We start from the raw sequence: 25,856 nt of genomic DNA, 5'->3' as shown, positions 1-25,856 counted from the left end.
TGACTCTGCGGCCAGGAGTCGCAGTTCGCTCATTCAAACCTAAAAGACAGGGGGACAAGAAAAGACACCTGAAGACAATGAAGACCACTCTCGGAACTCTGACGCTGTGCCTGGTGCTCATCATGGGCACAGGTTTCCCATTCGAGAGGAAAGGGGGCACGGAGAAGGAGAAGCGTGTGCAGTTCGCGACCTGGGATGATGTCAATGTCATCGCCCATGGCCTCTTGCAGCTGGGTCAGGGGCTCAAAGAGCACGTGGACAAAACCAAAGTCCAGATGAGGGACATCTTCACCAAGATCAAGGTCTACAACCGCACCGTCGGTGAACTGGGCAAGGAGAGCCAGAGGCTGAGGGCCGAGGGGGAGGCCCTGAAGGCGCAAGCCCGAGGGCTGGAGGACCGAGAGGGGCAGCTGCTCAATGTCACGGCCGAGCTGAGGGAGAAAACGGACGAGATGCAGCAGGAGAGGACGGCCGCGAGGGACAGGCTGAGCCGGCTGGAGGAGAGGCTGGAAAATGTGCTGCAAGGGGATGCCAAGAACGCCACGGACGCGTACAGCTTCCAGGTAAACGAGACTTTTGCTGTCAGGAGGACCTCGGTGAGCACATGAACGTTTTGCATTCGGCGGCCACTTTTCACAAAGTGCTTCACATTGTTAAATGCAGACAAGAAAAACACCAATCCATTCAATCGAGTCAAATCTAAAACATTTTGGTCTTAGTTGAATGTGTTTGTGTAGTAAAGTAAAGATGCTTCACTTCAACACTTCAGTCAGAATCAAAGTTATACATGTTCTGTATGGGGGTCAATTGTGGCCACAGTACAGTGGATCAAAATTAGTGATATGTGGAAAATGCACATTTGGCCACAGACTGGGTAGAAAACGTGCAAAAAATACTCACTAGTGACCACAGAATGCGACTTTGTGGTAACGAAATTCATATACCCTGCACGCAAAAGTGCTCATTTGTGGCCACGCAAACAATGTAATGTATGCTGGAAATACTCATTTGAGTGTTTTCCTTTTATTGCCGTGAACAACTTGGGGACACTTGGGTAAACAAATGGGGTGCACCTTCAATAGAAACAGCAAACCTCTCTCTATTGATTTGCCCGCCCAACTGCCCAGGAATTATATTTATTGTGTTTCATTTTGAGTTTTTTATAGCTCACATTACATCATACCTGTTTCTCTGCTGCAAATTAATATTGCAAGGACACATTACAGATACTTAGTGGCCACAAACGCGCATTTTTGCGCACGTTATCTGTGCATTGTGGCAAGAAATGCTTGCAGTAGTGGGAGCAAGAGGGGTGGGGGACGTTGGGGGTCGCGTTTCCAAGGTTACTTGTCACTCAGCAAGTCCGTGATGTACGTGCTGTACGTGCGTGGAAGCACAAGGCAGCGCAAGAAGTCTCTGTGCACGCTTCACGAACAAACTACTTTCACTTTTCAAATGAGACAAGCTCAAGCAAAGGTTCTTTTTTATTTTATTATTTTTATTTTATTTCCCGTTTGTTTGTTCCAACTTTTACGTATTGCGTATTGAAACTGCCGCTGGAGGTACACCAGCAACAGCAGGTTGACTTTGAATGAAGATCCGCACCCGTCTACCAACAGTGCGTTTCGGGAGAATTTCATGACGAAACGCCCACTTTCCAATCATTATTACTTTATTTTTTTTTTTTTTTTTTAGATGATGCTGGAGGCCCAAAACAGACGCATCGATGACCTGATGGCACGTATGAGACTACAGCAGGAGAAGCTGGACAAGCAGAACGTGCGCATTAGAAGCCTGCAAAGTCAGGTGAGCACATCCGTGTCAATTTAGCACTTCGATTACTACATCTGGAAACTTTTCAGCCCACCAAAAAAAAAAAAAAAATCCGAGTATATTTTGATTTCCTAATTTTACTCGACAGTAATTCAACAACCACAGCACAGTTCAAATCAAATGACTAAAGACGTCAATATATTACAGACATTAAATATGAGTTAAAAAAAACCGTTTCTTTCATTTATATTACTTTTACAAATAAAAATGAGATGATGAACAAGCCAACACGTCATGTGCTGACGTGCAGGCAGTGATAACAAAATCCATGAGTAATTAACCCCCCAATAATGATTCATACTGCACTGTAATTGACTATAAATGTCACAAGATGGCACCAGAGGACTACCTTTCTTTAAACGAAGGTCCTCAACTCACTTCAACAGTTTCTTGACACTGTGATGCCAATCAAATGAGGCAATAAACAGTAAATAGGTGAGTTTTTTTTAAGGAAAATGGGATAAAATCATGAGAATTCCAAACTGTAATATATGTAACAATTCTACTTCATTATCCAATGAAATCCTCAGACAAATTAATTTCATTACGCAACCTTTGACAACAAATACACCCTACTATAAAAACATTCTCAGAAAATCCATTGACAATACTGGTTGATTAACGATTGAGAAATTTAAAAAAATGGTTATTTCCACCAACCAGCACTAATTGTATGATCTTTTTATGTTTATTTTGCTTTTCAGATCCAACAGTCAAGGCAACGGTCGTTCAGCAACTCCGATGGTTTCGCTGCAAGCGGCGTGGCCGAACAACGCGACTCCCCAGTCGGTAAGTAAAAGCCAAAGAGTACGCGCAATCCGCTCTAACCCGTCGCCTTAAGTCGAGTGCGCCCAACCCGTCGCCTTAAGTCGAGTGCGCCCAACCCAGCGCCAAATGTGGCCGGCCATCTGCTTTGCGAAGCCGTGAAAGAAGATTAAATCGCCCGCAATTACGATCAAGGGGTGCAATCAATCCGCGAACACGCTCCTTCGCTCAGCTTGACTCCGGCAATCGGCAGACGCCATTTGAGCGTCTTAATTAGGATGAAACAATGGGACAAGTTTATGTGAAGAGTAATGAATATCCACAATGGTAGGAGCCCTTTAAATTCATTATCATTGAAAACCGTGAATGAATGAAAAGGTGAAAATCAAGTGAAATGTAAAATCAGGATAAATGAAAGTCACAAAATAAAAGCAAGACCTTGAAAGCAAAACATTTTTAATTTATTAGAAAGCAGTAGTAATATTTGGTTTTATTTATAGATTTTGCTGTTTTAAGCCACTACTCACACCTGGCAGCTCAGACTGAACTTCTGATTCTTGATCCTGATACTACAATTACTACAAATTAGGCAATTCCTCTTAAAGGCTTAAATGCTACAATACATACAGTAACTACACACTATAAAGAGTTACTGTTTTGTCGTGATGATTTTTTTTCTTGAGTCGTGAGCATAAATTCAGCGTGTGACAAGATGGTGGCAGCAAACATCACAACAAAGTGCAGATCGTGAACAATTCAATAAAGAAGACACAATTGTTTGCTTCAAGCTGTTTATTGACACTCACACTTGAAGTTCAAGCAAAAGAAAGAGAACTGCACATTTTACATTTCACCCAAAAAACATAACTTGCAAAAGTCAGCCATTTTGATGCTAACACACAATGTAAAACGCCACAGACAGGCTAACAAAACGACCATTGTCAAGGCTTATTTAAGTGGATATTTTGAACACAAGGAGCCAATTCACACTATAACGCTGGCTTCTCATGTCACTCGCGGGGCCACGCCCCTTAAAGGCACACATCCGACGCACGATTGTGACAGTAGCCTACTTAGTTTTATATGATACAATGTTCTTTTATTTTGGTTGGGATAAAAAGTTGTTTTGAGGAGACTGGAACAGATGAATCGCATTTGAATTAATTTCAGTGGGAAATATTAATTTGATTTGAGATTATATTATGGAACAATTTAAATCCATAAATCAAAGTACCATTGTTTATCACACTTCCCGGCGTACTTACTGTTTTTGATACAAAAGTGCACTACAGTCATGACATTTGTACTACGTAAGTGTGAATTAATCATGTTTGGACTTGTGAACGATTAACTGACATCCGTTCAAAAAACAAAAAAAAAAAAACAGAAGCAAGGTTCTCTGGCAAAATGTCAAGTGGAGCAAAGTTCTTTGGTCTCCGCAGCGTTCAGTCAGGGTCAAGCCCGGAAAGCGGCTTATTACACCCACTGCTACGTTATTGTGTACAAGACTTCCGGAGAATATTATTTGCTCTCGGGCTTCTCTGTGAATCTATCTGCGAACTTTGTACACGTATCATCGGCACATTGTTAGCGACGTCCCGCTTTGTAGCGTGCGCATCCCTCAAGAACAAGTAACCTTTCCCCCAGTTCTGTCAGTGAGTCGGACATCCCAACACCCCCCCCCCCACCCCACCTCCTTGCAAACACCCAACGTCTCCTCCTCCTCCTCAGCTCTCTTTTTAATGACTGAAGTGTGCTAAAGTTCAGGAGAACCCCCTGCCCTGAAGCCACACAAGGCCACAACCGGCCAAGGGTTCCTCACGCTTCTGGGACAAAGGTCGACGCACGCATATAGGGCTTCCACTGCCAAAACAATAAACAAAAGGACAAGCCAGACTACTATTAACATATATGTGGCGAGGCTCTTCATCGTTCATATTCGGCATTGTGATCAAATGAATCTTATCATCTAACAGACGTATAAATGCAGGTAGAACTTTTTAATCAGGACAGAAGAAAAAAATGAATAGAGTACTGGAATGTCACAGTTAAGATAGAATATTATGTTCTAAGGGTGGGTAAATTAATATAATAATAATTTAATATATAATTAACACTGAGTATTTACATTATCAAGTGCTGTAATTCATTTTAATTCCTAAAATTGGTAAAGTCATTTTGTACCACAGTACACTGACTGAGCTATTTACTGTGGATAGTAAAATATTTTTTGTAAAATAAACCATTTTACATGCACGTTTAATCATTTGTTATACTTAACATATTTTGAAAATAATATAAATGAATAATTAAAAGTCTTAGTCAAATACACAATATTACATCATACTTTTGACTTGTTCCCTATTATTTTTTACAAGAGTTATTTGATTAAAATGTAAATATGTACTCATAATATCTGTTTATCTTTTTTTTTTCTAACTAAGGCTTATTAGTGGACTGCCTTAATAGGCCCCTAACAGCTACATTAGACTCTTTCACTGTCATCCTCACTGCTAAACAACAACAATCCCACTAACCCCCAATTCACACCCCTACACACACACACACACACACACACACACACACACACACCACACACACACACACACACACTCCATCACTCCCCACACATGCACAGAGCACACTCTGGCCACGCACCAGCCATGCACGCCTACGTCACCAGCAGGCTGCTGCGCACGTGAGGAAGGCATGTATGGGGTGGCTTGGGGGGTAGGGGGGGGGTCGGCTCGTGTGGTGTGTGGGGGTTGAGGAATGTAAAGGAGAATTGTAATTGATTCGAGGGAAGGCGGCGGTGACTGGGGAAGCGTGCTTGGGAACTGGGAGAAAGGTCATATTCGTAGCCAGGGGAGAATTTCTCACGCAATCTCACCAGCGGTTGAGGCTGCTGGGTCAAAACGGCCCATCAGACGTTGTGTTCTAGTGCCACGATAAGGCCACGTTGAACAATAGTGTTATTTGCACACACTCTTTCTTCCGGCCTACTTATGAATACAGTACGTTAATCTTAGAAAAGAAAAATTCTAAACTAACAAATGTCCCAAAATAAAAAGAAATATAAAAATTAATATAAATATGTAAATAAATAGAATTTAGAGGCAGCTCTCTGTGTACTTTTTTCGAGTTTCTTCATTTTTATAATTCATAAAATGTTTTATCTTCTACTTTTGATCATCCACTTTCATCGTACACAAATCGTATTTTGTATGCAACGATACAGATACCAGCATCAGAAGTTATATATATTTTTCTATATTCCTAAAAACTACGTTGAATACAGGTATAATTCACTGTAACATTTTGCACAGTTTGAACATTAAGACTGCGTTGAAATCTCAGGGGGGGGGGACTTAGGTAATGATTTAATTAAAATGCATTGTAGATAAACATTAAATGTGGACCTACATAGAATGTACAATTGTATGTACAAGTATAATTGTACATACAGTACACAAGTGTTTCAGACTAAAAAGTTAAATACACCTGAACTTTACTTAGAATGTGATTCGTTTACATACCACCAGAGGAAGTCCACGTCCCACTAGTGGTGCCAGAAGGACATTTTGAGAATGACTGGTCCAGACATTGTTAATGTGGATGAAAAAAAAAAACACTTTCTTGAGTCCATAGTGGCACAATGGAGAGAACTACATATGAAAATGTAGAATGTGGACTAAGGTTTTTTTTGTGTGTGTAAAAGTTTTTCTCCCTCTTCTTCCTCCAGAAATGGCATCAGACTGCCACGAGCTTTTCCTGCGAGGCGAATCCACCAGCGGGGTCTACACTATCCAGCCCGACAACATCGAACCCTTCAAAGTCTTCTGCGAGATGACAGCCGGTGAGCAGATGGGACACTTTCGCGTTGTTGACAATACTGTAGTTCTCATGAGGTCAATGTCACTCCAAATGACACAATTTTGTCTTTGCATCTGTCCAGATGGCGGATGGACGGTGGTCCAAAATCGACAGGACGGCTCTGTAGATTTTGACCAGCTGTGGTCTGCCTATGAGAAAGGCTTCGGCAACCTCAATGGTACATTTTTAACTTCTCACCTTGTCCCATTAATGTGCTCGGATCCCATTTTGTCTTAACGTTTGTGTGTCAATGTTTTCTTCTTATTATTGAAGCATTTGGCACTGGATTAAAACGAATTAAAGAAAATGTTTCGATGACATAAAGTTAATGGAACACGGGGTGTCCCAAAAATGTGACATCTGTTTGAAGTAGGAATAATTGATCAGATAGAATGAAGTTCCATTCACCTTTCATTCCATTTCCATCCTGCTTGTTTTGGTTAGGCGAATTCTGGTTGGGACTGGAAAAGATCCATTCCATAGCCAAAAACGGCGGCTACGTCCTCCAAATCAAGCTCTCCGACTGGGGGAATGACTTGGCGTCCATCCGCCTCCCTTTCCAACTGGGCGGAGAGGAGACCCACTACTCGCTCCGGATCCAGGAAGTCACCACTTTCAGTCCTCTGGAAAGCGCCCTGGGCTCGGACGCCGCTTCAGGTCTGCCTTTCTCCACCCGCGATCAGGACAACGACCACAAAAAGGACGCCAACTGCGCCAAACATCTCTCAGGTGAGATGCTGGAAAGATGCTTGAGCTTTTTGATTGCTACCCACCAGATCACAAAATGAACACATGGCAAAGAGTCTGTAACTTCCACTAACAACACAGGCTAAACTGAGCTCCGCCCCGGCAAATCTGTTTTTCTGTTGAGCTCCCTCACTTAGACCTACGGTGGCACTTCTATTTGCGTCGTACGGGTGATTTTTGTCTTGAGTTACAAGCAGTAAATGGTGGCAGTGGCAAACTTCACAATAAGCAGCAGATCGTGAACAGTAAAATTGCTGGAGGCAGCTTTGCCATCACAAGGTTAACAAAGAGAATTTTGCATTTTGTATTTAATCGAACTACCAACATTAACTTACTGACGTCCGCTAGCTTAATGCTAACACACAATGTAAAACGCCATAGACAAGCTAACGAAAATACGATTGATGGTGTGGTAGTTAAAACCTTTTCAGCAATGGCTATTTGAACACAAACAACATAGCTATGTATTGTTAGTCATGTTTTTTATATCCTACACGAAAAACAACCAATATTACTGGAGCTTTACTGCGTCATCGTGAAAATCTTCACTTTGTCTGTATTGTGTGTTATTCTGCCCCCTGGTGGCCAATGCATGCACTAGAGGGAGTACAATGCCAAGCTCGGACAGATTAATTGCATTTCCATTCATTTCAATGGGGAAAGATGATTTAGATTCGTTTCGAATTATACTTGTGGTCGTGTAACAAATTAAACTTGCAAGTCAAGTCACCACCGTACTCCCTTGACACCAGTTACTACTTTTCCATTAGTCAAGGGTTTGGTGCCATTGTGAGGTCGGGGAATGTTCCAGAAAGAGCTCAGAAGCTAGGAATTGGAGAGTATTTTTGCAAATGGCAAATTTAGGAAGCACAAGAAAATAATGTGACAAAAGCGACTACGAATTGCAATTTAGTGGAGGTTCACTGTTCATTATTTGTCATAAATAAAGGAACATTTTCAAACTAATTACTGTATATCTAACTTGCTTTCCTTGTTTTGCCCTCACAGGTGGCTGGTGGTTCAGTAACTGCGGTCAGTCCAACCTCAACGGGCGATTCTTCCAGAGCCCGCCGCCAAAACAGCGGCACCAAAGGAAGCAAGGGATCTTCTGGAAGACCTGGAGGGGGCGATACTATCCCCTCAAATCCAGCACGATGATGATTGCTCCTGCCGTGATTGAGATCAAATCTTAAAGCCAGTGACTCGTCCTAGGTTAAGACAAAAGAGGGGGAGAAAGATGTAGATTTTTCAACTATTCTTTCTTTTTGGTAGAACTTGGTTTAAGCGGTAGAGGTCTTCACCCTTTTACTTTAGCCAAGCCCCTCAGCATAGACGCAAAAAGGGGTTTTCGTGTTCCCTTTCCTGGCATCCCTGAGTCGCAGATGGGCAGCGAGCGGGAATGTTTTCGACATCACCTTCTCCTGCGAGTCGCGGCACGTCCATCACACCGTGTAGCCCGACCAGAAATTCCCAACAAGTCAGAACTCATTGGTAGTCATTGAGAGGCGGGTAATCGGCACCAAAAAAAACTGCCTCGATTTTGGAACTCTTGTGGCATGGAGAGGCCTGTAATAGAGGCAAATTAACTCTCTATTTTGGCCCTTTAGGTCCACCTCACTTACAAAAAAATTCCTAAAAATATTTTTTTTTTTTCAATTTAAGATCTTATAATATATGAATAATATACTGTAAGTGTTTACATCAAATTGTACCTTTTGGCTCACTTTTGGCCAATCGAAATCTATGAAAATGAGCTATATTAATTCATTATTGGATTTGAATCATACAGTTTGGGTAAAATGGGTTTGGGGACCAGATACATAATTTTATGTGGCCCGCCAAGGAAAATCTAGTATGTCAACTTCTACGATTCTTGTGAAAATCTGTTCCAAAATTTCAAATTGTCATGCATCATAAATGATGTTGAGATATTACAAGTATTTTTTCACCAAACATTAACAATAGTTGAAAAACCCATTACCCTTCCAAAACTAGTTCATAAATTTTGTGTGTAAATATGATGAGGCAGTTAAATATTTTAATTGCCCTCTGAGGGAAATATGAAAGATGAGCCTAATAGCATATTTAGTCATTTAAAGATTTTTGGGCAAAAAATCAAAAACCAATTCAACAAAGTAAGACGACTCCAGTTGTGTTAATTCAACTTTTATGGATTATTATGGTTTGGAAGTGTGAGAATCTTCACAGACAAAGAAAAAAAATTTTTTTTTAGAAAGCAAATTCTAAGTTAAAAATGAAAAAGGCAATTATGCTACTAGGCTCATGATTTTAATTTTTTTGAGTTTGTGTGATTACAACCTGCGCTTTGTGTAAACAAAATGACATTTTAGGGGTTGAGAAGTCAAAATGAATGAAAGTAAAAGTGACGAGAACCGATGTCACTAAAAGAAATTAAATACGACAGCCTTTCGGCCACAAACAAGTTGAACGGGTAGTAAAATAGAGCATTTTTTAATTATTTTTTTATGTGTTGTGGACCAAGATGTGACTGGATGAAGAAAATGTCAATATTTGCATGAGGTTAAAGTTTAGAAGTTGTGATGTAAAGTTGAAATCACTGTACACTGACGAGGCTTAAAACTGTTGAGACGAATGTCGGCTCCCTTCTCTGAACTTCACCAAACGACATTGAAAAGCATTCCCACGTATGTCTATTCTTCACTACTTTTGAGAGGGAGATTTGCACAATTTTAAGTCATATTGACTTCCTTACCGACGTTATTGTACTAGTGTGACAAGGAGTTTGTCTTCTGGGACTGTTACTTGTGTCTTTATTTTCATGTTGTTCGCTTTTCTTATTTAAATGGTGTCAAAAGAAACTATCATATATCTGTAATTTATATTTTCATGTTCGATGTGTTTTTAAGAGACTTTTTTGGCCTTCAGGAGGAGCCAATAAAATGGGTTTAAACCTATGCTGTTGTGATTTATATCTTCCTTGAAAATTACATAGATGTATATAGTATTCCCAATAATAGAAAAGCTCTATGCTTCTCTGACAATATACCAGACTTTTATAAAGTATTAAATATACATAAATAGCTATACAGTAATAAAAAGGTCAATCAAATTTCAGAAGGGTACTTTTAAATATTCAGTCATGGGCTCAGTCCACCCAAAGTACTCGACCCAGACTCTGCCCTGGTGTGTAGATGTTTTAGAGCTATGCGAAATGTTTGACTTAAACAGACACTTGAAAATATACTTTTTTTTTTTTCAAGTATTTGTCCTTGGTTACTCTCACCACTGCAACTAATTAACTTTGAAGTAATCAACATTTCAGCTGTGTCAAGTTGAATTTTCCTGATCACCTTCACGTCCTCATCAGGTGTACCGTTAACGTGCTTGAGGATCAAGCTCTGCAGCAGCTGATCCAAAGGCAGCTCACTCTTGGCTGACCTTACAGGGCACTTGGCGCCGCACGTTCACGTCCAGCCCGTCACGCGTCGCCGCGTAGTAACTGGATCTCGCCAAGGAAACGGGAAAGTTTCAGGTTGAATGTAAAAGCACATAACTGTCACACTCACTCTGGTTCTTTCTGAAAGGAGAGACAAATGCAGGCGACATGTTAAAAGGGGAGCAGATTGTCTGCAATCACGTCCCCACAGTCTTATTTAGTACCACTATTATTAACATGTTGCCATGGCAACTGCCATCTCTACAATAGAGAAGGGCAGAAAAGAACAAACATGTGACAAAGCTGACAAATTGAGCACTGCATTTTCTGAACAGATCTTAGGTCGGGTGCCAACACAACTTCAAAATGGACAGAAAAAAGAATAGAATTGATTCATCCATTTATTCATCATCTAGTACAAATTTTTATTCTGGTGGTACAAAGCTGTTGTAAGCCTCCAGTGCTCGACCTTCTGTCGGCTGTATTGCAGTGTAAAAAAAAAAAAAAAAAAGCTAAAAAAAAAAAAAAAATAAAAAGCAAATACCGGTATGATCAATAGTCAAGAGGTATTTTGGCAAATATAAATTATGTTTAGAAGGCAAGCAGATATTTCAAATGTGATGTAACGGGACAGAAAGGAGCATTGGGCTGGCCTCTGTCATCTCTCATTAAAAATTATAATAAAAATTCATAAAAATATTTTATTTTAAACACACTTAAAACAAGTGGACACGGGAAAAGCCTTCCTTCCATTTCTTCATTGTTACATACACCGAAAACGTACAGGCTCACATTATGCATGGCGAGTTCTGTTTCTGTTCTGTAATAAACTGTATTTTAACACATATATTATTTAGAATGTGTGCAACGATGTATGTAGATTTCCATTTTCATATCCATGAACTGTAACCTCGTTCCTACTACTGACACACGTGATTTCGAAGGGAGAATGGGGGGGGGGGGGGTAATATTGTCAAGGCTAAGGAGAAAGAAGAAGAGGGGGAATATTAGAACTCAGTGTGACACAGTCCGCACATACTATTCCATATGTCCTTGTCTTTGTTCACCACATTTGTGTTGGTGACGCACAGCACCCACTGCACACAGAGGTGAGGAAAAGAGTGAAAGAGCAATGGACCGATGAGGGGGATACTTGATTTTAGTGTGTGAACCGAGGAGGCGGACACCTCGCGTCAGGTCAGGCGCTGAGATGGAGGGAGGACATTTTGTATTGTTTCAGAGGTATTGTTGTAGAAAGTGCAGCAGCATTATTTCATAATGTTCTCCGGACTCGGGGCAGCGGATACTGTGTCGCTCGTTGGGGTAGACCTGCAAATTGATACAGAACAAAACTATAATGGAAGCAAAACACAGATACTTCACTTTCCATGCCTTTCTGTGACTGCCATGATTGCCGGACAAGATTTTTAACTTTTCTACCAAAACAAAAAAAAAAATTATCACGGTAGTTAGTGCGGATGAAAACCCTAGTCGCCTGAAGTAAAATGATATCAACGTAACCAAACCTGACTGAACGTTAGAAAGTTTGACAGAAACTTAGCAAGACTGAAATGCCCATTGCAAGGGTTAGGGTTACTACAAATACTCAACATGCCCCAAATAAAACTGACCTGTCTGCATGCAAAAAAACAAAAACAAAAAAAATTAATATTTGTGCCATCCACAGAAAACTATGAGTTCAATGCATACTCGGGCTTCCCTTATAAAATACAATAATAGATACTTGTTTTTTTTTTTCCCTTTTGCATCTTATTTAATGAGAGGACATGGGGAAAAAGTTTACATAGGGTATGATCCAGAACAATTGTAAATCCAACAAAAATGTTGATGTAGCTTTTGTACTGGATCTCATTCCATTGTATAATCATCCAAGGTTTTTTTTTATTTTCTTTGGTACCTTGCGATACGTGTTCAGTTTGTTTAATGACTAATGACTCAAAACACCTTTACCTCAAATCCTCTTTTCCCATTGAAATAAATCGAAATGTCATTACAGGAATAAGGAATATGGGACACTACAATATTGCACATTAAATCCCTCATTTATCATGAGGTTTACATTCCAGACTACAGCCGCAATAGGTGAAATAAGCATGTAGCAAAACATTAAAAAAAAATATATATATACATATTTTAAAGCAGTATGAACCTTCTCCCTCCTAGTGCTGTACACTATATACAAGTTATTCATTGGAATACGTCGTTTTGCTTTTTGCTTTGGATGTTTTAATGTTTTGGCCTAGGAAGCGTTTATCTTACCCCCCCCCCCCCCGCCCCCCTAAAAAAATCTGTATACTGTACACTCAAACTCCTGCAATATGGCTAATTATGCATGACATGAATATGAAATAAAATGAAGAAGCGTTAGCAAACGACTACGTGATTCACTAAGCTGCAGTAATTCCAGTCATTTTCCACAGAGGATGAAGAATATAAATCTGGTCATTTATATGTCAAGGTACCACAGTAATTAACACTTCTGTAAATGTCTTAGGTGTGCGTGACAGTAACCTGAAGTTGATAAGGCTTCCCAGCACGGATTATCTGTGACACCAAAAAATTGGTGTGGAAAAAGTGCACATTTTCATCTAGAAATCCATGTAGAATCAGCAAACGGTTTGGCCTGGAATGACAGCAACAATCAACACCATCATGTCAGTAATATTCAAAGCCATGTAAATCTTCCAACCCATAATAACACAACAGTACAGTTATGCATTCCAACGCATCGCATGCTTATTTAAAAAGGGCAAACAAATATCTGAGGACATAGACGCTACAGATGCAAATCAACGCACTCGCTGGGCAGCTTGTCCACGTGCAAAGCCACAGAGCCTTCCTCGTAGCCCTGCTGGTTGTTCTCAGGCACATCCATGTAGCGTTCCGTGTAGCCCGTGTCGTACGCCATCCATACGGTCACCGGGGCACCTGCAATGGCCAACTGGCAGAGGCGCAATGTGGTCATGTGGTGCTCTGCTATATTAAATAAAAGTAGAGCATGATTTTATGGAACGATAAAGTTGAACATTTGATGGGGCTCAGCTTAACAAACTCCTCCACTCCAAGGGATTTTCAACAAGGCCTTTTGTAGCCTTGTCAAACACTGATGCCATGTGGACAGCAACTGCAACTACAACTGTTTCAACTTTCAATACTCCCAAAAAGGTTGGGATGTACAGATTTTGGGTGAAATTTCAGAGTGAACCTAAAATATACTGTAAACTTTACAGGTGAACTGAAAAAATTGACAAGAGGTTGAAGTGAACTTGTCGAGGTTATCATACATTTTAGGTTTCGTCGTGAAATTCCACCCAAAAGCGTTTTTGAGTGTAATTGTGTAATTGCACTCGCTAGCTGTTCAAAGAGCCCAACTATGAAATTAAGAGAGCACTGATTGCCAGCAAATTGCTCCTCTGATATCATTCCTTCATTTGTCTTTAGAAAAATATATATTTAAAATAACGTTATGACTTATTCTCAAAAGGCAATCTCAAAACCATAAAAAAACATAAAACCTTTTTTCACACTGAAAATGAACTTTACTCCTGGGAGACTACAGCTTTAATCTAAATATCATACTTTTTAAAACAAATAAAAATACAACTTCATTCTTGCAAAATTACATTGAAAATTCTCAAAAACAAGCTTTCTTCTACAAAATATACTACCAGTAAAAAGTTTGGACACAGTTTCCCATTTAACAAAATGAGAAAGTGTCTCTATACTAAAATATGAGTTTATTCTCACGAGATTGTGACTTTAGTCTGGAAAATAGAAAACTTTTTTTCTCCAAAATTGGCAATTTCATTTACAAAGGTTACACTTTCAAGCCCAAGTTTTACTTTTCTTGTACATTTGGCCCTACTTTGTACACAACATACACTTCTAATTCTGATAAAAGTGAAGTAGGTGTTTGTCTTTTGTTTTGTTTTATTTTTTTTTATTTAGTCAAAGTTGTAGAAAGTGTCGGGCAACATTTCCAGGCCTCCTCACCTTAAATACATTCGGACGCTGGATGAGCCCCATGAGCGAGAGGAAGCCGCCGTAGGACCACCCATGGATAGCCACACGGCTTAGATCCACAAAGTTAAACTTCTCCGCTACATACTGAAGACCCTCCACCTGGTCTTCAATCTCCACCTGACCCTGAGGAAACCAATTCACTGTGGTCCTTAAATGGAAATTCACGCCAATAAACTTGGAATCAAAAGCACATGGCCAGAGTCATAAAGTGTTATATAGTATTTTGAATAGAACATTTCATTCAAGTTACCATTTTGTTTTTAAGTGCGCCTTCAAATTCAAGGCCCCTCTGACAAGATCCCCTCCCATCAATGACGACCACCGCATAGCCCAGCGAGGCCAGCGTGTTCAGACGGAGGTACTTCATCCCCTTGAAGGAGTTGTTTACCAACTGTACCTGAGAAAATAACATCAACAACAGCCTTACAGTAAGTACCTCTGCTAGACTCATGAAACCACTTAACAAACTACACAGCCCGGGCCAACAAAGACCGCTTGTAGGCACAAACCTGTGGGCCTCCATACACAAACAGAACAGTTGGATGCTTCCTGCCGGGTTGCAGGTTGTGAGGCTTGTAAACCATCCCGTAAAGCTGGAAGCCAGACTTGCCGGGAAAGTCGAAAATCTCAGGCGGATTGTAATCTCCCGGGCAACCTGGCAGACACATCAACGTTAACTGTTTGCTTCTGAAAGTACATATTGTGAACTGTTCCAAATTGAAAGCAGTTAAATTGCATTTTTATATAGTATTGACAGTTTCTATAATTGCATCATGATAGTGGTGGTGCTAAAAAGCGGGTTAAGTCGGGGATGTATATCTCCACTAAAGGCCCAGGTACCAATTCCACAGCCTGCCACCGCATGTCATGTAGTGTTATCTTAACTACATTAACAGTAGCTGAGTAGCCCTCCTGTGTCAGTGAATTACATCATCATAAACATCCACTTTGCCACAAAGATAGATTATCAGACTTGTCTGAAGGACGCATATGAGACTAAAATTACAGTATCTTAGTTCTTGATCTTATCAAGTTCTCAACCGTACTTTGTCCCACAGGCTTTGTCGCATTGTTTGTTTTTAAAACTAAAGTCAGAAATTGGTAGGCAACCTTCACAGTTCACACTTGACCAGAAAGCTATAGAAGAAAACGTCATCCACAGACTGCGTGTATTTACTGTAAAATTCCACTGAACCCGCTGCATATAAGCCATACCCAATAAATAAATAATATTGTGAAATTTATTAGAGGTTTACTATTTACTGGAGGTTAATCATAAAGTCATTGGAAATGTTTATAGTACCACTCAATACTTAAAAAGGTTGACAAAAGTGGAAGAAAGGATCATATTTACCTGGTGACTCCATCATGCTGGCCCAGACTTCAGGTGCTATTTGTAACAGGTCACCTTCTGAGCTGCTCAGTTTGTAGACATGAACACAAGGAGGAGTGCTCACATTACTGTAGTGACTGACAAAAAAGTCAAAGTTCTGCCGAGTGAGAGAGGAGATAAAGCAGCGAATGTCACACATAACAACAAAACAAAGATCATTTACAAATGAAGAGTAAAGAACAAGCCCAACAATAATAACAATAACAATAAGCTTACTTGACTAACGGAGCAGCTATGAGAGAAGCCAGGCTTGGTTAGTCTGACCACATCTCCCGGTGAGTCATAGCTGACCACATAAAGATGATGCTCCAGTGGAGTGTCTCTGGTGCCTTGGAAATACACCAATTTTGTAATCTCATTCACCCAGATCTAACAAGGGTGAAAAAAGTGGGGGGAATATGGTCAGGATTAAAATGACAAGGGCAAGACAATTGCAGTAATGTTTTGTATGCTTATAGTAGATTTTTTCTTTGGAGAAAATCCGATATTGAGGTTCTGCATAACAGGTTGTAGAGATTTATCTGCTGTTCTGCATGCTGGGGTGGGTTATGTGCCATAAAATAAAACATTAACTCACCAACATCAAATTACAATATTCGAAAAAATAAAAATAATATCGGCGATCCGCTTTGGACTTCTTAAGCATCATCACTGATGGGCTAGTGTTTCTAAGTAAACTGAAAAAATGCCCCTGTCCAAGTTCAGAATGATATACATGTTATTTGTAGTATTTGTAGTGTGTATCAGACCAAGAAGTATGTTTGTCTTACCTTTGACCCATGCCGAGCAAGCACCTCCCATTCCCCACTCGTCAATGCAACTTCCTCTTTGATTGCACATTTAAATTGCCCTGTTGAAAAATTATAAATGAATCAATATGTTCACTGGTATCCCCCTCCCTCCCCATAAAAATGAATAACACATTCTCATAAAGAAATTACTTTAAAGTGGCAAATAACGAAGCAGTAAGACCATCCTTACCTTCTATGTGTTGGTAATCATCTGTCCAATTGTAGCAGCTAGGTTGTAAGAGGGACGTGATTTTATACAGATGACTAAAACCTGTTTTGGACTCATTGATCCAAATGAAAATAAACTCTTCTTCTGACGTTTGAATAAATGGATAAAATATATCATGGACCTGTACAGAGAAGCACAGAAGGTTCATCGTCAGACACCTTAATATTTAAATTACAATCAAGTGCCATAACTTTCAATTGGATGATGCAATTTTTATCATTCTTTTACAAAACGCACACAGGAAAGGTAAATATTCAAAATATATCAATCCAAAAGTAAGGACGTACATTAATCCAGACGTCGGTGGTCTCTTCATAGACAATATATGGTTGTGTGTTGATGGGGACTTCCTCCAGATTGGTCTGCCTCTGAACCGGATCATCTGTGACCGGAATGAAGAGAGCGGGAGGTAGCAAGACCAGCTGCAATTTCCTCTGACTGCGGTCCAGCAAAACTGCCCAGCCACTGGGAGCAAGGAGCAGACAGTGTTTCCAGACTTCTTTATAATGGGTTTATTCTATTTTAACGTCGTCATAATATGTCATTGCTGTTACAAACTAATAGAGAGCCTCAATATTATTCAAATTAAAATAGTATAATTCTCTTCAAAAAGTTAGACAAAGAATATACAGATCCTTATCCTATCCTTAAACATATTTTAAATTATTTTTCACAAGGCCAATTCATAGATCATTTTAAAAGTTATTTTGACTTTTTATGCAATATTCACATTTCTTGAGATTAAAGGATTGTTGTTACCTGTAAACTACAATCATCAAAATTATGAGGGAAAAAAAACGATTTCTCTCTACGTGTAGTGAATATATATAAGCTACTGTGAGTTTTACTTTTTAAGATGAATGGCAACTACATTTTTCACGATATTCTAATTCATTAACCTTTGGAAAGGTAAAATGGTATAACAAGCTCGTTCTTGAACTTTTAATTTCAAGTACCATTAGCACAAAACAAAACAGGACTTTTCAGTGATTAAATTAAAGCTGCAGTGCACATAAAAGTTAAATAAGAGGTGTACCTCAATAAAGGTTTAAAACAAACAGCTCTTAAGCATTAAATGTAAATGCAACTGTTAAAAGTAAAATCCAACTGAATAGGACTTAGGGAGTCTCCCCCCCTACAGTACAACATTGGCATAATTGAATCAACACCTACTATTTGCCGTCACTTGTCCATCCTACTCTAGCGATGTATTCTGTCCCAGGAAATAAAGACATGAAGGGGACTACCAGTTCTTTATCTTGCATGCTCACAATCTGTCGACACACACAGATACAGTTTTTGGACGCGCGGGCGATGATGGCATTGAAGAGAAAAGCACAGCAAGGAAAAAGTGACTCACTCTTCCTTGATGATCTGTCTTGATCTCTGCTAATTTAAGTGTTGCCTGTGGATTTTTGCTACCTGAAAATCCAACAATAAAAGGTTAAATGAAGTAGCACTAAACCCATTGTAGTATTGTACTCCAAAGTTGTGTGTACAGTAACCTGTGCGGGGGTATCTGTATGCATCTGCTTTGCGCTCTTCCAGTGCTGGAGATGGAACATGAATAATTTCTACTTCTGTCTCATCTACCTCCTCATAAAGCAGATATACTGTTTTCCCCCCACTTGAGTCTATGAGTGGAAAAACACATGATGCACTGCACATAATTTGGAATATGCTTTGTTAAAGACAGTCAACAATATTTAAACGGTCAAGAGAGCAGTTACTGTAATTTCAGTAACATTTTTCACGTGTGTTGTCAAAATGTCATCATAAAAAATTTTGCTGTCTGAGCTTGTAGGTGCTGACCTTCTTCTGCTGAGGGATTCCACCAGTAGCCAGTAAAACGATCAAACTCTTCTTGGATGACAAATGTTGCTACACCTGCAGACTTGGGGTCTTCTTTAACATTATCCACACCTGTTAAAAAAAGAAAAAGGTTAGAAAAGAGGGAAATGAAGCTGCCACCCTGATGGTGGTTAATGGATATCTAAAATTTCTAGGAGATCTTTGCTAAAAGTGTAATATTTGATGAAAGATATGTTTGCACTTTCGGTATACCATTTACTGAGGAAACCATTGAACCAAGCATGTACAAGTCTTTCAAGCTAAATGTTCATGCTTCTGCATTAAAACAAAAAATGTAATAATGCCCTTGAAAATCCCGAGAGACAAGATGGAAATCCTGATCTGATGAGAAGTGAGAAAGATAAATGAAGAACCGTACCGGGGAAAATAGACACAAACACCAATTCGAGCTGATTGGCAATCAAAAGTTTGTAATTAATCAAAGAAGTATATTTTGGGGGACTAGAAAGACACCAGAATGTTCAGATGTTTCAACATGAATTCAAAAACAGATTATATAACTGTAAGGCAAACCTACAGTCACATGTATATCTATCCATCCATCTTCTTTGCCACTTATCCTCACGAGAGTTGCGGGGAGTGCTGGAGCCTATCCCAGCTGTCAACGGGCAGGAGGCGGGGTACACCCTGAACTGGTTGCCAGCCAATCGCAGGGCACATGGAGACAGACAACAGCTGCACTCACAATCACACCTAGGGGCAATTTAGAGTGTCCAATTAATGTTGCAAGTTTTTGGGATGTGGGAGGAAACCGGAGTGCCCGGAGAAAACCCACGCAAGCATGGGGAGAACATGCAAACTCCACACAGGCGGGGCCAGGATCGAACCTGGGTACTGAGAACTGTGAGGCCAATGTTTACTAGCTGAACCACTGTTCCATCCATATATATCTAATTTGGATATAAAATGTATACAACACACCCCTGTTCAAACTCCAGGGTTTTGTGATCCTTTAAACAACACGTAGGAAAATGTGTGAAGGTAGCCGTCAGAAAAATGGCGAAGTGTGTAAACCTGTACCCTCACAAATATACAAAATGTAATTAAATTGGACATTTTCACACCTTTGTGACAATAGGTTAGTCTCTTTTCCTCTCCAGTCTTAATGTTAGCTATCCACAGGTCATTATTGTTGACGAAGGCTATGAAGTCGGGGTTTCCCGGGCAGATTTTTGGGTCCATTCGGGTGCCCGAGCACTGGGTCTTGATCTCCACAGGCTTTACCGGAGCGGACTGCTAAAACCAGAAGAGAAGATAGATATTTGAATGTGGAGGAAAAACTAAATTCCAAAATGATTAAAGCATGAACTTAAATGGACAAAGATTCTGAACGTTGTGATGTTCAGTTGGACTGAGAAGACAAGATTTCCCCAAGTGGAAATAAATAATTATGTGTCCAGACCGTGTGCTTCTCACATCCATCAATCTAAGCCTGAATAACATACAGGATAATTGATTAAAGAAGATGCAAAACAGCATTGTACTCACAATGAAGCCATTGTTGCCTCCGTCCCGACAGTAAAACAGGCTATTGCTAGCCTGGAAGAGGAACAGGCCCGTTTGTGTGTGGTAGTCATAAGAGGTGATTCCAAATGCTCCAAGACGTTTACGCTCCCTCAGCAGTTCTTCTTCTCGTGAGTAGGCCCCTTGGTGTGGCGTCGCCTTACAAAACCACACAAAAAGCCAGGTTTTTGTGACGAAAAAAAAAAAAAAAAAAATAGACCAAGACAGATAATTTCTAAACTTTTTCCATCATTACTGTGACGTATAAGATGTATAAAATAATTTTTTGAAATAAATATTGTCAAGAAAATAAGCAACTGCGATTATGTGCTTCCAAAAGTGTAAACCGCCTATAATTGGGGATCTAGCCGTGTTCGGAATTAACCAATCAAATTTAAACTGTTAAAAGTGTGCCACACAACACTTGGCACCATTTAAAGCTTTGATTGATCTGATCTGATTAACCCCACCCCCTCCCAAAAATATCTGCTGTTTTAGTGGGATTTTCCTGAAATTTTCAAAAATGTATTAATATAGTCCCTATATGGGTGACACAAGGGTCATGGGCAAGATGCGGTTTGCATGTCTTTAGAATGTGGGAGGAAGCTGGGCCACCCACAGAAAAGTCACACAACCACAGGAAGAACATGCAAACTCCACACAGAAAGCCGGAACTGTGAGGCAGAAGTGCAAACAAGTTGTACATACATACATACAACACACACACACACATATATATATATATATATATATATATATATATATATTATATATATATATATATATATAAACACACACAAACAGCAAATATCAGTAAAACTACTGATAGCACGTAAAAGTGGAAACTCACCTGGAAGTGATCAAGCATTTGTTTCCATGACAAGACCAAGAGAGCCTCTTTGCGGATCTTCTTTGGGATTTCTGAATAGAGCAAGGAGTTCTCTCTGCTTCCATAAGGCATCCCTGATCAATGCACAGAGAAGAGACTTTGACATCTTCAACTAAAACCAGAGACCATGAGAAATGTAATGATGCGATTGTTTTCATGATCATAAGGGTAGATAGAGAATATGACCTGGGGTCATGAGTAAAAAAAAGCACAAAGGAGTAATTGAAAGAAAGCACAAATCAGAAACTTTATGAACCCTACCGAGGTAATATAACCGGTTGGAATGGGGAGCATTTTCATCCTTCTTCTGCACAAACTGGAAGTCGTGGGGAGCCTTGTTGGCAATCATGCCCGAGTATTTTCTGCTACAGTGGATGATGTCCCGGAGTCCTTCCCACGAGTGTTTCTCCACAAAAAACTGAGAGGGGACGTCCTCCATCTCCACCACCTCTGTGCTGTCCGATAGGCCGTCCACAGCCGTCATCCTAACTGTAACACAGCTGAACGTTGAACGTTACATACAGATTAGTATTACTGAAACGACTTCACACTGGCTTCCTCTTTTTTTAATCACTGTGGAACCTCCAAAGTTGAACACAAGCTATCCTGTGTTTGTGGCTGACTTGACATTTTTCTTATATTTATGTGAAGTGAATGACTTTGTTCCAAGGTCAAACTTACACCACCATAAAACCTTTAATTATAATAATTGCTAATTAGTTCCTGGAAAATAAAAACAAAACTAAAGTAAAACCGACAAAGATATCTGACAGACACAGTGAGCCCTTGGGTTGCTTCAACAGTATGTGCCATTTACCTTATTTAGAGCCAACATCAGTGGTTGTGCAATAGAAAAATATTACGGCACACATTTTCAAAACAATTTTTTTACATTTTTTGAGGAGTTTCTCCTTTTTCACGCTGCTCATTTGACATTATGGTTTACATGCATGACGTTGGCATCTGCTTGGTAAAATGAAATGATAGCAGACACTGAGAGCCAGGTCTTCTCGTTCAACAACAGTGTATAATCTAACATATATGCTTCTGAAAAAATTGTCATAAATTCCCATAAACAATCTCCTAAACCTTGTGGAAAACCTGCCCAGAAAAGTTTAAAATGTAACTGCAGAGTGTGGCGTGATGTTTTATTAAACCCTATGGCTTAAGAATGGGATGTAACTTAAATTGACATCGGAGTCGAGGCAGGTGAGGAAATACTTTTGGCAATATTGTGTACATTTACATGAAACCTGTCTGTGGCGCCCAAAAAAATTGTGATAAAAAATTTCAATGATGGGTTTGATTAATCAATTTGGAATTTGCCATTATCACATTACAGCCGACAACAAAAAAAATCTCATAAGTTTCCTCTTTGCCATCAATGGCACACTTCTGCGGTGGCATCACCCAAAAAAGCCAGAGAAAAAGCAATGCACACTTGTCGAGTTAATTCTTTAGGTGCTCATTGAAAAAGATGTCACACTTAATCCCCAAATTTTATTGGATTTTCGATACATAGTTATAGTTGAACTTCAAAAGATTCAACTTTTGGAGTTTATTTGGAGGTTCCACTGTAACTACTTCAAGAAGACTAGTTATGTATATTATGAATATAAATATGTTTATCTTCATAAGCATCAGTGAAAGGAGACATTGTACCTTTTCCAAATACCCTCTTTTGTCTCGCAAAGCTTGACCTTCTTGACTCTATGCATTCACCGGTCAAAAGCCTCTCAAAGCCTGCAACATGTGAGTAGCAGGTACACCAGTGAAATTCCTTCACAATCACACAATTGTAGACATTCTCCAAGAAGATAAGTCAAGCTTTCAAAATAGCTTGTTTTTCCCCCTTGTTCAATTTCTGCCGGATCGGCCCAAAAAGCATGCCCTTAGCAAAAATCAATTTCACAAAGTTAACCTTTCACAAAGATGTTATGCAGCACAGTGGCTCAGAAGCAGAAACTATTGTTTAAACTCTGGTTGAGAGTAGTCTTCCTATTTGATTATCTGTTGGGTAAAATGAAAATATTAGTCTTTACTTCTGGTAGAAGCAAAGTACAGTGTTCATGCAATTCTCCAAATTCCTTCCTTTATAATCGGAGTTAAGTGAGGGATTAGTGTGAGGCAAAAGGATGAAGGAAAAATGTACTGTACACCCTGGAAAAGTGGTGCGTTTATGATTATCCCAGGACAGTGGTTCAAAGTGTGGTACATGAGTCAGTCAGAAATAAATGTTCAACAAGGCTGTGCATAATGTTACAGTGGGGCCTAAACCTTTTATAAACCAGAACTGTAGATTTGTTAAATACGTTTAAATTGCAATTGTTTTTTAAATGCAGCAAATTTAATATCTAACAAATGTGTATTTTGAAGTACTTGTTTGAGTACATTTTTTCATCTAACATAAGTTCAATGTGCAATACATTTTGATTAAAACAGTTATATGCCGTTTGTTGGGGTGTTTTTTTTTCCCCTGAAATTTAAGCAGAGTATTGACGTTCAAACTGGAGATATTGTTCCAGTGGCTTATTTTTCCATTCAATTTTATTGTCCTAAATAACAAATATGTCACCATAACTTATACAAAAATCTCACAACTGTGAAAATAAGGTGCCCGACAAATAACCTGTGCATACATGTACTGTCTAATAACAATGTAGCAAAACATCCAAATAACATTAGTATTAAAATCAGCATCCCAACAACCACAGCTCACACAGACAAAGTTCTTTTCATTCAACAACATCCCTAGGTCTAAGCCAGTGACTGTCAACTGGTGGGTGAGGAACCAAAAGCAGGTTGCAGACAACAAGTAAAAAATTACATGTATTATGTTTCCTGTGCAGTACAGGAACATACCAAGTTCGCAAAACAAAACCTCAGTAAGTAAAAGGGACTGTGACTGCCTAGCTCTACAGCCACTAGTATACGCCGTAAAGAAATAACAGTACAGCTGAGCCTCTGCCATGCAGGCATCGTAGCTTGCAATACATTTGGCAGAACATCAAATTAATTGGAAATAGAGGCTATTTTTTGACAAAACATTCTGTTTATTGTTCTTGAATTTTATTGCTTAAATGCAGCTCCTCGGGCGACAACAGTTGAGAACCACTGATCAAGACCCACTTTCTTGGAGAAAAACCTTTGCCTTGTTTTTGATGAAAAAGAGGGTCTACTCCACTTGTATTTCTGTAGCAGTCATTCTGACGGTACTTGGAAAGCTTAGTATTATTTTGGGGTAGTAATAGTTAAAATGTTGAAAACATCTGTGAAGGCAGGTTATCTCAGATCCACTGATTTTGATGCTGTTATTTAAATACTGGATATACTTTAACATTCAATGACAATAAAACCAGTCCGCAAGGAAATGACATGTTAGTTTGCACAGTCAAATGGTGTCCGAAGTGGGGTGGATTAGAAGGAATTTATGAATGACCATTACAGAACTATCTGCTTATCTTGTGGTACTGACACATTGTACAAGAGTAATGTTCATTCACACCTTCGGATAAAATCACTGACTTTCCAAGTGATGTGATATTTAGGCAGTAGTGAGTAATTTGTATAATGGAAAACGGGAAAAACACGCGATGACTCATAAATGTGTTATCTGACAGAATATATCGATTGCTTTAGGAGTGGCATACAAATGAACTGTAGCAATATCGCTCATATTCGGAAGAAGATATTCAACAATAGATCTTTGTTCTTTCCGTTTTATTTACTGACACATCGGGAGCACCATTCAGTGGCAAGGCAATGTTTTCACATTTGATTTGGCGCACACATACGCGATACGATTAATCTGGCATCAGGCGGTAAAAGCCGAAATCGTGTAACGAATACCTATCAAATTAGGCTAACGGTGAATAAATTATTTCCTTCAATTTGACATGAGCGTTCTCTTCTGTCATCTGCGCTCCGAGGCTATCAGGCTAACGATTGCTACCGTTAATTTAGCTCCGAGCTAGCTGGCGGCTTGCTAATGCTATTGGAGAGAAAAAAAATAGGTACACCGTCCGTACGAAACAAGCTGTAAAAAAATGACTCACTTACCAAACTACCCGTTGTTTTTTAACCGAGTAGGAGGCTTTACTAGCTTGTTGTCAATATTTTTAAACAGCTAAAGGTTGTAGCCATTGCCCAGAGTGGCCACACAAAAATGTAGCTTGCTTACAGAACGGAAAGGCGGAGTAACGCTTGCTCGGGTGGGTCGTGTACACTCCCGGAATAGTTTCGGGAACGCACGGTGCCACTCCCGATGGGGTCATCAGTGTTGGCGTCACTAATCCCCGCGTGACTCTTCATTCTGCATCTTTTTCCGTGGCGCAAAAATGTTTAGGAGTCTGTTTACACCTTGGAACGATTGCTCCCAGAATAACAAAGAACCTCCTGTGGTGCATATCAAGTGCTGTTTTTTGCAAATCGACCACTCAACTCCAACTGTGTACACTGTATTCATATTTCTCACATTATCCAAATTGTTGCTTTACAAT

At 39.6% G+C, this 25,856-nt stretch overlaps 2 protein-coding genes across 4 annotated transcripts; one reads left to right on the top strand and one right to left on the bottom strand.

Moving 5' to 3' along the window:
• angptl4 (angiopoietin-like 4) lies at positions 1-10,154 on the top strand. Its single transcript, XM_061840368.1, has 7 exons — positions 1-563; positions 1,696-1,806; positions 2,538-2,622; positions 6,341-6,454; positions 6,554-6,649; positions 6,916-7,200; positions 8,227-10,154. The coding sequence occupies exons 1-7, from the start codon at positions 78-80 to the stop codon at positions 8,409-8,411; spliced, it is 1,362 nt and encodes a 453-aa protein (XP_061696352.1). The 5' UTR covers positions 1-77; the 3' UTR covers positions 8,412-10,154.
• On the bottom strand, positions 9,410-25,660 carry dpp9 (dipeptidyl-peptidase 9). Of its 3 annotated transcripts, none has more exons than XM_061840365.1 (21): positions 25,417-25,660; positions 23,020-23,100; positions 21,619-21,857; positions 21,319-21,431; positions 20,454-20,627; positions 20,030-20,198; positions 18,906-19,016; positions 18,599-18,727; positions 18,454-18,515; positions 18,267-18,367; positions 17,381-17,558; positions 17,055-17,214; positions 16,844-16,923; positions 16,290-16,442; positions 16,035-16,170; positions 15,190-15,335; positions 14,931-15,077; positions 14,651-14,803; positions 13,456-13,598; positions 13,169-13,280; positions 9,410-11,965 (listed from the first exon to the last, which is right to left on the bottom strand). In XM_061840365.1, exons 2-21 carry the CDS (start codon positions 23,073-23,075, stop codon positions 11,873-11,875), a joined length of 2,655 nt encoding a protein of 884 aa, XP_061696349.1. In that variant the 5' UTR covers positions 23,076-23,100; positions 25,417-25,660; the 3' UTR covers positions 9,410-11,872. The 3 variants fall into 3 exon arrangements, with proteins under 3 accessions (XP_061696349.1, XP_061696348.1, XP_061696350.1); XM_061840364.1 differs by having other exon boundaries at positions 20,030-20,201; positions 25,417-25,659; XM_061840366.1 differs by lacking the exon at positions 23,020-23,100 and having other exon boundaries at positions 20,030-20,201; positions 25,417-25,659.
• Between the last annotated feature and the right edge of the window lie 196 nt (positions 25,661-25,856).

Source organism: Syngnathoides biaculeatus, chromosome 13 (assembly GCF_019802595.1).
Source record: "Syngnathoides biaculeatus isolate LvHL_M chromosome 13, ASM1980259v1, whole genome shotgun sequence".
Taxonomy (NCBI): Eukaryota; Metazoa; Chordata; class Actinopteri; order Syngnathiformes; family Syngnathidae; genus Syngnathoides; species Syngnathoides biaculeatus.
The sequence above is the reverse complement of the archived record's forward strand: the minus strand, read 5'-3'. Positions and strand labels throughout refer to the sequence as shown.